This window comes from Apium graveolens, chromosome 10 (genome assembly GCF_009905375.1).
Source record: "Apium graveolens cultivar Ventura chromosome 10, ASM990537v1, whole genome shotgun sequence".
In the NCBI taxonomy this organism is placed as follows: domain Eukaryota; kingdom Viridiplantae; phylum Streptophyta; class Magnoliopsida; order Apiales; family Apiaceae; genus Apium; species Apium graveolens.
The window spans coordinates 44,668,536-44,680,541 of NC_133656.1; the positions used below are offsets into that span (position 1 = coordinate 44,668,536).

General features: G+C 36.7%; 1 protein-coding gene across 1 annotated transcript; it reads left to right on the plus strand.

Annotated features, from left to right (window-relative positions):
• The first annotated feature begins 1,553 nt into the window (after positions 1-1,553).
• On the plus strand, positions 1,554-1,910 carry LOC141690547 (uncharacterized). The gene has a single exon (XM_074495338.1). It carries the CDS (start codon positions 1,554-1,556, stop codon positions 1,908-1,910), a length of 357 nt encoding a protein of 118 aa, XP_074351439.1.
• The last annotated feature ends 10,096 nt before the right edge of the window (positions 1,911-12,006 follow it).

Here is a 12,006-nt window from a genome sequence, read left to right on the forward strand (position 1 = left end):
GAGTATTCCACTGAGTGTCTCAATATTCCAAAAGATTTTCATGCTGAAGGAATCTCCTTTGACTAGGCTTGGCTGGGTTCTTCTATAATACGGGCCCCGTTCCTCATATCATGAACACGAATTCTCTTCATGAATTTGTTCACCGTTGGAACAAAAAATTTGTAGTCTTGGAATGGACTGAAGGCGACTGGGGGGTATACTTCAAGCGCAATTTAGCTTTCATATGAATAGTGCCCATTACATCTGATGTGGATAGAAAAATACATTCTAATGACACATTACATGTCGTATTAGTTACACTTGGGCTTCTTGTACTAAGGCCAGCACAGACCTGTCTAGTCTAAGCTCATAGTAGACTCAAGATGGCCCAAGTGGTCAAAGCCCACCAGCGGTGGTCGTCAAGGTCCACGAACAAGAGCTGTTCACGGGCCAGACCCAATACGGCTGGAAGGGCAGAGATATGTGTCCAAAACGGACTCAAAGTCCTACAACAAAGGATCTGAATTCCTTCCCTTACAGGACTCCTAATTACCATCTAAGTAGGAGACTTGTCAACCAAGTCTCCCTACGCAAGTCTAACCCTAGACTCACCTCCATATAAAGGGCTCGACCCCTCAACCTAGAACTACCTTTTTGGCTTATTCTCTACTACACACAGATACATAGGCATCTTACGAGGACCGATAGTCCCTACCACGAGAGCAGCTATTAAAGCTCGAAGCTCACAAACCTTAGCATTAATTACTAACGCACCCTAGTTTTTATTATTACAAATTGTCTATGTCACGAATCAGGATCTTCTAAGGATTCAGGATCTCACAGAGGTATCAAGATGTGTAACCAATCAGGATCTGTCTGACATTCAGGATTTGTCAAGCCATCAGGATTTGATGTAGTCAGGATATGCATCAGGATGTGATGACGTTAGGATGTGATTGGATAAGTCACAGCTATAGGATAAATCAAAATCTGTTGATTTATAGGATCGTGATTGTTGATTTAGATATGTATAGAAACTAGATAAATCATATTTTAACATATTTTGTAATTGATAGGAATTGATTGTAGCTATGTGACATATAAACACAGATTAGGTTATCACTTTGTGGTGTGCACAACTTGAGTATTCTATAACCTAGCACCTCTTAAGAATATTTTTCTTGAGAGAGTTTTGTAATAGTTTATTAAAGATCAATATAAATTATTATTTGATTAAACTGTCTACTGATATTCTTACTTTACTTCTTTAGTCAATCGATTTGTTTGATAATTGTATCCAACCCCCTTAAACAATTATCATTACTGGGAAACAAGTGGTATCAGAGCTATGAAAATAATTGTTAATTTGCAAAGATCAAGTATTTCCGGAAGTAAGTATGAAAGCATGAAAACTCATATCCTCAAGAAAGCTAATTACTCTACATGGAGAGTGAAGATGTTGATCTTCCTAGAAGCTATTGATGATGCATATGTTGATATTATCAACATAGGACCTCCTTATCCTATGAAGGTTGTGCCCATGACACCAACTGTTCCTGAAAACTATATCAGGAATGAAAAGTCATAATTCAGATCCTGAGAATACTTCACTGCTTAAGGATGCAAAAATTAGGAATATTATGCACAACAGTTTGGACAATGTGATGTCCAAAAGGATGATTGCCTGCAAGACTGCAAAAGAGATATGGAATGCCTTGGAGACAGAATGTCAAGGTAAAATGGCAATAAATAAGAATAGAAGAGTTGTTTTTATGCAAGAATATGAGCAATTTGATGCCAAGGCTGATGAGTTAATTTCTGACATCTATGATAGATTCCTAACACTGCTGAATGATCTATCATTGGTTGGAAAAGAGTATGGCATGGAAGACTCAAATAACAAGTTTCTGAGAGCTCTTCCTGAAGATTAGGACACTCAAGCCTCTATAAGCAGGCATCAATATGATCTTGATTTACTAACAGTGGATGAAGTCTATGAAATGCTAAAACCCATGACTTGGAGATTCAATAGAGGAAAAACAAGAAGGGTCAGAAGATGAAGGTTGTGGCTTTAAATGATGAGAATAATAAAAGCAAGGAAAAGATGAGTGAGAGGTGAAGAATAAGGAACATAGTGGAAGAGTCAGATACTGATGAATCATCAGATTTAGACACAAATACTGATGAGGACTCTAATATTGAGTTAGATGATCCTCAAGTGGTTCAAATGGCTGCTATAATTGTTAAAGGCTTTAGAAGGATGAGATTTACAAATCCATAAAGAAAATATGGATTTAATAGAAAGTACTCTGGTGATGGTAAAGGCAAATTAGGAAAGAATGAGGGACAATACTCCAAGGAAATGAAGTTTGATAAAGCTAAAGTGACTTGTTACAACTTCAGTAAAAGGGGACATCTGGCTACTGAGTGCTCCAAGTCAACTGGAAAGGCTTTGTTCACATCAAACTCCAACAAAGACTGGATGGACTCATCAGGAACTAACAATGATGATGAATGTTATGCACTCATGGCAACTCATGGAGAGGATGTGTCAAAAATTGATAAGATACCTTCAGTTGTTTTCCCTATTGATATTGATAACATGTCTGAATTGAAAACATTTTTATAATCTCTGCATATTAATTTCAAGAATAAGTCAATTGAATGTGACAATCTAATTATTGAGCATAAGAAACTTAAGGAAAAAAATGATCACTTAGAAGAGCTTGTATGTATACATGAAACTGAAAAAGTATGTAAAAAGGCCACGGACAATAAAGCTCAGATGCACATTAAATATGCCATGCTAGAGGAAGTTCTTGAGAAAGAAAGAGAAGTGTTTAAAACCTGGATGAGTTCAGGTGAAAGGTTCATAACTTCATAAATGACAAAAAAATGGAGAGTGTGTTTGGGATATAATAAATACATTGATAAAATTTAAAATATGATTATAACCAACACTACTCCTGTTATATTTGTTAATACTGATGAAAAAGGTATTAAATCAGTTTATAAAGTAGGGTCTACCTCTAAAGTTACTGATAAGAAGAAGATTGAACTTAAAGTCCTGACAAGAAGAAAGTTATAGGTCTTCTCTCTAAGAATTAACTTGATAAGAAAATTTTTGAAGTGACTGCTAGGACTCACAAATCTAGTGCTAAAAGCGGTATAATTGGAAAACAGGGAATAAACAAGGCTAGCAATTATAAGTACATTCCTGATGCTCCTAGAAAAGCTTATTTTAACTGTGGAAATACTAATCATATTGCTATTGATTGAAGGAAGATTAAAAAGAAACCCACTAAAATTCCTGAGTCTGATATTAGTAGTAAATCAATATTTTACAAACCACAGAACCCTTGTTTTCACCATGTTAACATTTAGCACTCTATTTACACATGTAAAGATTATCATAGCTCATATCACAACAATTATGATCCTTTACCTAAATTCAATAAAATTTCTATTTCAAATAGAACTCCTAAATTAAATGTGCATACATCTTACAGAGCTAAAACTGTCAGGACAAATCCTAATGGATCAAATACCGATGGAGCAATTCCTAATGGGTCAAATTCTAATGGATCAATTCCTAACAAGAAGTCTTCTGCTGTAAAAATACATAAGATGTCAAAAAGGACCCAACAAGTGTGGGTTCTTAAAAATGCTAAATGATCTCAATTTTTCTGATTACAGGAAAATAAGAAGAATGTGCTGGTACTTGACAGTGGTTGTTCTGCACACATGACCGAAAATAAATCTATGTTATCAGAATATTAGGAGAAGGATGGCTCAACAATTTCCTATAGTGATGGAAATATAAGAAAGACTTTGGGATATGGAAATATAATAATTGGATGATTAAGGAAAAGAATCTAAGCTTAAAGCATCTCCATATCTTTGGATGCAAGTGTTTTGTTTTAAGAACACATCTTGAAATGCTTGGAAAATTTGACAAAAAATTAGATGAGGAAATTTTTATTGGATATCCTGCCTAAAAAGTCTACAAAGTTTTTAATATGAGAACAAGGACAATTGTTGAATTAATTGATGTTTCTTTTGATGACAAGAAAATTCCCGGAATTGAAGAAGACACTCATGAAAAGCTTTTATTTGCAAACAAAAAGCTTAGGTCAGGAAAAGAGGCAAATCCTGATGACCCATCAAATCCTGATGACAAGTCAGATCCTGATGATGAGTCAAATCCTGATAATGAGTCAAATCCTGATGATAATTCTGATCCTGATCTAAATTTGGTTGGTGACAATGCACATGTTGAGGGGGAGCAACATCAACAAACTAACAGTGATAACTCTAGTGAATCAAACCCTGTAAATACTTATGAAATATTAATACTGATGATATTCATGATTTTTCTACTGAATCCATCAATGCAAATGAGGATGGGGAGAATCATGTTTAAAATTTTCTTGAATTTTGAAAGTGGATAGCAAGTATCATCTCAACTTTGGATGGATAAGATTTGATTTTTCTTAAAAGAACGATAACATTAATAATTTTATGATTTTAATTGATGCAAATTTGTTTTATTCTCTTGGGTAATCATGATAAATTTTTCATTAGTGTTCTTTTAATCTTACGAATAACAGTAAATAAAGAGACTTTGCTTTTACTTGCATAGATTCGCGTAATATTTTGCATGCTGCCTTAATTGCATGATTATCCATAGTGTCTCTTCATTTTCTCACGTCTTATCTATTTATAAAATTATGCATTTTATCTCACTGATAATTCATTATTTTCAGAACCTAAACCTCTCTACAAACACAACTCTCAACTCTTTTTTTTCACTAAACCAAAACATGGCTCACATTCAACTATACCGTCATTATCACGAGGCTTACCTTTCGGTTTGTTACGACCGGCATTTTATGTAATATTATTTGTGGATTTGATATAATATTAAAGTCAAACAAAAATATATTCAATGATTGTACGCTAGTGTGAGTGAAAATTTCTGCATTATAAATTTGCTTTGTGTAGTATATGATTTTTCAAAGCAAGAGTTTATTTAATTTCTTTATTATTGATTTATAAGGAATATTCTAAGCTTTGGAAAAATTTTCTTTTAAAAGATATTTTGTTCACAAATTTTGAAAATGATTTTATAAAGTCTCTAAAAATCCAAGTTATTTTATGGTATAAATTTCATAATTTTTGAACTTGTATTTTATTTTATAAAAATAAATCATTATAAATTTTAGTTGTCATATTTATCAAATTACATGAATATCCTTGCATGCAAACTCTCTTCTATTAAACTAAAGGGCTAAAAAGGACAATTACAACCCCACTAACTCTCATCTTGCTAACCGAATTACTCCTTTGTCCTTGCATGCAAAATGGTCTTAGTATGTGGGAAGGTTAATCTTGTCAATTCTCATTTCCACTCACTTATTTAAATCAATCAAAATCATAAAAACCCAAAGTACAAAGTGTTGTGATCATTCACCCCACTCCACACTCCACCCTCACTCTCTCCTCCCTCCCTCCTCCCTCACCTCTCGGTTTTTCCTCCCTCTCGGCAATCACCATAGCCGAAGCCCCCATCCCCTTTCTTTTCTCCATTCTTTCACTCAAACATCCATCTTATATTGAAGTAATCTTACTCCCTACATGTTTTCTATATATATTTCAAAGAGTTTTGAGTAGAAAGTTTAAGTTTAAGGGTTGCATGTAAAGGTTTTAGTGAAACTCAAAATACAATCTTGATTCTTATGAATTTAAGGTTGTTTTTTAGAGGACTACAAGGAATGGATAAATGCCAAGTCTTGAGAAGGAAACTCTTGATAATTTAATGTCAATTTCCATCCATTTCATTCGGCCATAACCATATGGGAGCCGAATGAATGGTCCTTGAAATCATTCTTGTTGTTTTGATCAATTTTTGCATGTTTATGTGATAATGACTTGAATTTTGTGGTGAAAATTTGATAAAATTCTTTGCATGCTAAGTGATCATCTAGGTATATCTTATTCTAGGCTTGCATGTCAATTGTATGATAGAATATATGTAGAAAATATGTTGTTTTGGTTTGAAAAACCCGAAGGCATGCATGCATGAGGATTTCTCTTAGAATGTTGTAAGATTTTGATCATTTGGAAAGATTTTGTTAGTGAGCCTTAATTTCAGTAGGTATAATGTGTTAATATAGATTTATGCTTCTTGCTGCATGGTGATAATTCGTGATTATCTTTTATAAAAAAAATGCATACCTTGTTGTTTCAAAAGCATGAAGATTTGTGATTTGTGAAGTGTAGATTCTCTTGTTTTGCTATAATTGTACCATAGGTAAGGATGATCTCACCAAGGTTATTTTGAAAATAAGGGAGTTAGTTCGGTAGAATACCATGTTTAGGTCTTGGTTTGAGTATTGGGTTGTTGGTAGTTGAGTTTGTCAAGTCAAAACCTTGGAGAAATGAGAGTTATAGTTTCTGCAGAAAATCAGTTTAGTACCCTGAGGTTTAGAGTGAGTTTTGACCATGTCATTGGTGTGCACTTTGAGGCCCAATCTACCAGAAGTTAGTATTGGGAGTATATAAAAGGTTTTAGGAGTTGGTTGGAGGTTTGCATGTCATTTGGTTAGGTGCACAAGTAGAATAACCAAATCTGTCCAGCAGGGGACAGTTTTGTTGCAACTTAGAAATAGGGAGATTTGACCATGTCATGGATAGGCCCTCATTAGGACCAATTGGGCCTTAGTTAGAGGCAGTGTCAGAGAAGTTTTTCCAACCATAGTTCATAGGATATGAGTTAGAACCATGTGTCACAAGTTAATTCAAGTCAGGGCATTTTCTGCCCAGAAAAATAGGGGAACCTTGGACTTTTAGCTTAGGCCCAAGAAGTCCCAAGCCAGGCCCTTGAGCCATATCAAGTTTTTGAGATGCCCTCAGGTCAGGAGAGTCTTGTGTAAAAGTTTTGAAGGAAAACTTATAGTTTAAGAGTGTCTAATGCACTCAAGAAACTATAGTTGTCATTCTGAAATTTGCACCAGTGAGCACTTTCACTTATCACATAGTTTTAGAATACTTAGAAGTGAGTATTAGGTCGACCACCATAGTTGTAAGATAGTATAAGGTCATTAGAGCAAGAGGCACAAGTGAGGGTCAATAGGTTTTGGATAATTTAGGAAAGGCACATCGAGTTAGGAAGCCGAAATTTGAAGACTTTGTCTAGTTTAGCGACCAAGTGACTTAAGTTGTGAGTCGAGATCATCCAAGCCTAGTGTTGCATTATGGTGTTATTTGATATTAATATACGATATGTGATAATGTGACTACGTGTGTACATTTGAAATATAAAGGTGGATATAAATTAAGTGCGTATAGGCCTAAGTGCCATCCATATTTAATTTCGGGTTGTAAATAGGTTAAGATGGTAAGAATATATTATAATGAGGATTATTATTATTTATGTAGGATCTCGAGACGAGGGAAAACTTACCATAAAAGTCGACTAAAGCTCCAGTTGCTCCTACCAGTCAGACCAGACCATCCTATCTCAAGGCAAGTGATTCAACTTGACCTTCGTATTTACTATAAACAGTTCATATATATCGATGCAATTATCCTGAGTCATTTTGATATGTTTAAATCAAGTGTATATCTCGCTTATCTTTGAATTATATAGAAATGCCATGAACCCTTGAGTATGGATTGCAAGTAGTTCAAAAGTCTTTTCATGATAGATAAATGCCATGATAAAATAAAGAGTTGTTATATTACTTGATTGATCCACTTGATTAACATGCTGATGATTCCTAAGTATTGATATCTCATCCTGATACTTGAACCCCTATAGAACCTTACCTTGAACTCTAATAGTCAGAAACTTACCAAAATGATTCCTCATTGATTGATACCCTCTTTCCTATACTAAAGCTTGACAATTCTGATATATATATACATCCGGAGCTAGAGATCATTACCTTAACACCCATAGTATTCGTGAAGCTTATCTTCTTAATGATCCAACACCTGTACCTTGACGAGAAACCATTGCTTTAAGCCCAGTTTGGCATTACCCCTTCATATTATCCATTAGTCTCACCATATTTTCCTGTCCAAGTTCTGACATATGAAAACCTTTTGGTTACCCTAATAGAGTAAAGTTTTGTGAATCATGGCCCTGAGATTTAGTACCATATTTCCCGTGATTCGAGTTGATCTATAATCCCTTAATAAAAATATTTACTGTTAAAAGAGATTTTGTTACAATTCGGCATCAGCTTTTGAAATAAATAAAATATGGGTTTTCAGTCCCAAAGGGGGATAAATGTTTTTTTTGAATAGTGGATCTGGACTGAGACGCGAGTCCTTTCCACCCTTATATTAGGCTTAAAAGTTGTCTAGGGATTCCCGTTAATGTTTTAGAACCCAGCGAGGTTCGGGATTACTTCGCGGCTGATCACCGGCTGTAATCCGTAGCGTCATAAAATGATTTTGATTAAGACATAATTTTAAAATTATTTTGATGCAAGCAAAATGATGCCATCTCATATAGTTTTATCTCTCGTTATCATTAGTTATGTCTTTCCATTGGCATTCTTAAAAATATATCTCGATTTATGTTTTGTGTCGTTCTGTTAGCACTTATTGAGCATTTGGCTCACTTCTTGCTTTACCCTGATATTACAGCTAGCAGCTATGGTTAGATTCAAGCAGACTGCCCGTAAGACCTGTGATGCTGATGCTTATGTTCGAGCTCAGGTAGAATAAGTAATAATAGTTGTGTGAGGACTCGGTATTTGTAATCAGATGAAATAGTTGGTAGTGTTGGGCTGTTCCAAACCCTAAACTGTAAGATCTTGGAGTTGGTTGTGTATTCTTCTTTTAAAATATTGTAATAGCTATATTTATTTTGCTGTTTAAGTTGGGGGTGTGACAGGTTTTGGTATCAGAGCTACGGTTTAGAGTCCCTGGACAGCCCAAATAGGTTATAGGATTTGTGTGTAGGTTATAGATAATATGCGAGAGAGTAGGTTAAGTAAATTATTATTAATACTCCTCTTATTGGTTGTCAGTAAAGGGCGCATTCCTCGTCATCCTCTGGGTCGGACGACACTATTGCTTTCTCCGTGTATGCTGAGTTGAGGCGCGAGTTCGACATGCTTCAGGGCAAGTACGACCGACTGATAGACCGACTGAAGAACGTGTATCCGGACAGCCGAAACTACAAAGGGAAGCCCAAGGAGTAGATGACTGCGAGACTTGAGACCTTGGTTCAGTACGTCAACACTAAGCTTGAGGAGATGCCAGCGCACCGGGACCGTACCAGCCAGTATGTCATTCAGATGGTGGCGGATGAGCTCCAGAGCATTGTGAAGACGCTTCGAGAGGAAAAGACTACCAAGCCTCGTTCAGATGGAGTGGAGCCTTAGTTCTTTCTATTTACCTTTCATGTTGTTGTACTGTCAGACTCTGTGGAATCCCCAGTTGTTTCCGTTGTTTCCTTTAAATAAGCCTGTTATTCCTAGAATCAGACTATATCCCAATCCTATGTACTGTGACCTTTAAAAATTTCAATAATTATGTGCTATTGTTCCATTTGCCCTCAACTGTTATTTTATGTTTTTTATCATCATATCTGCTTAATTTGGAAACTTGACCCCATATGTAAATGAGAATGCCATGCGATACCCTCGAATCATTTTATCATTCATATCTGTTTTGACACAACTCTTATTTCAGGATCATGCCTCCCAAAAAGAAGAACCCAACAACCACCTCCACCACAGACCCAAATATTCTTCGACTACTGGAAACCTTGCAACAACAAACCAATGCTATAGCTCAACAACAACTAACTCTTCAACAACGAATTGAAAACCAAGATAACCGTGAGCCACACCAACCACCTGAACCACCAGTACCACCTAGACAAATTGTCACCTTCAAGGATTTTCAGAATGTGAATCCACCTGCATTTCATGATACCACTGATCCAGTGATAGCTAACACATGGATCAAGGAGATGGAAAGGGCTTTTGAGTTGGTACAGTTAGGAGACGATCAGAAGACGCCGTATGCTACTTACTTCTTGAAGGGAGAAGTCATCTATTGGTGGGAATCAGTAAAGGCTATGGAAGTCACTCAGCAGGTTTCTTGGGAGAGATTTAAGAAGTTATTTCTGGACAAGTATTATCCTAAGTACATGCGGAATCAGATGGAGCTAAAATTTCTTGAGTTGAAGCAAGGGAACATGACTGTATTGGAGTATGAGAAGAAGTTCACTGAGTTGTCAAGGTTTGTGACAAAGTATACCAGCACTGAGGAGGAAAAAGCAAAGAAATTCCAGCAAGGATTGGAGCCTTGGATCAGAAATAGGGTGGCTATGTTTGAGCTTGAAACTTATGCGGGAGTAGTATAGAAAGCTGCTCTGATTGAGAATAATGGGATGCAGTCAAGGAAAGAGAGGGATAACAAGAAGAGGAAGGTTCCATTTTATGGAGAAAAGTCTGAAGCCGGAAGTTCGCAAGATCGGAATATAAAGAGGATTGGTTTCCAGAAGGGCGGAAATTTTCAAAAGAAGGGAAATTTGGGCAAAAGGCAAGAATCAAAAGGGAACAACCAGGCAAGCCAAGGGTAAGTTGGAGAAAACAGGTTCCAGAGACCGGAATGCAAGCACTGTGGAAGAAGGCACCCCGGAGTATGCAATAAGCTGAGCATGACCTGTTATAGGTGCAATCAGAAGGGACATTTGGCAAATGAGTGCAAGATGCCGAAGCCAGGAGTTACATGCTACAAGTGTGGGAAGACTGGACACATAGCTAGGGAGTGTAAGGCAACTAGACCAGTCAAAGCTCTAATGAATGTGGCAAGTACTAGTGCGAGTGTGCCAGCCGAGGTATTGGCATTACCTCCACCACCCGCACAAACCCCGCAAGCAACAGCAAGAACATTTGATCTAAAGATGAAGGATGCTGTTCAGAATTCTGAAGTGATAGCAGGTACACTTTTACTCAATAATGTCAAAGCTAAAGTATTGATTGATTCGGGAGCCACAAGATCTTTCATATCAGAATCTTTTGTTGATAAGCTCCAATATGATAAAATGGTTATGAGTGAGGTAGTAAATGTGGTAATTGCGAACCAAGAGAAGATTCCTGTGAATCAATTTTGTCCAAGGTGTGAGATTGATATTTCGGGGTATAAGTTCTCATCCGACTTGATACTCTTCAAGTTGGGAGAGTTTGATATAATTTTAGGAATGGATTGGTTAGGAGAGAATAACGCTCAGATAAATTGTAAGACCAAGAGAGTGTATTTAAAGACGAAGAGTGGAGAGAAGGTAGTATTTAAGGGGAAGAGGCAAGAGCAACTATTTCTTACAATTGTTCAGGCTAAGAAGTTACTTAGAAAAGGTTGTGAGTCGTTCCTAGCATATGTAGTGGATTCAGAGAGAGGCAGCCCCAGCATGGAAGATATTCCTGTAGTTAACGAGTTCCCCGATGTGTTTCCCGACGAACTACCAGGCTTACCACCAGATCGACAAATTGAGTTCGAGATCAACCTTGCTCCAGGCACGGAACCAGTTTCAAAGGCCCCGTATAGGATGGCACCAGCAGAAATGAAAGAGTTGGCGAGCCAGCTACAAGAATTATTGGATAAGGGAGTGATACGACCAAGTACGTCGCCATGGGGAGCACCTGTTCTGTTTGTAAAGAAGAAAGATGGGAGTATGCGTCTATGCATAGATTATCGGGAGTTGAATAAGGTAACGATCAAGAACCGCTACCCGCTACCAAGGATAGATGACCTTTTTGATCAGTTGAAGGGAGCAAAATGCTTTTCGAAGATTGATTTGAGATCGAGATACCATCAATTAAAGATCAAAGAAGAAGATATTCCCAAGACCGCATTCAGGACCAGATATGGGCATTATGAATTCCTAGTAATGCCGTTTGGATTGACCAACGCTCCGGCCGCATTTATGGATCTGATGAATCGAGTATTTAAGAAGTATTTGGACAAATTTGTCGTGGTATTCATTGATGACATCCTTAT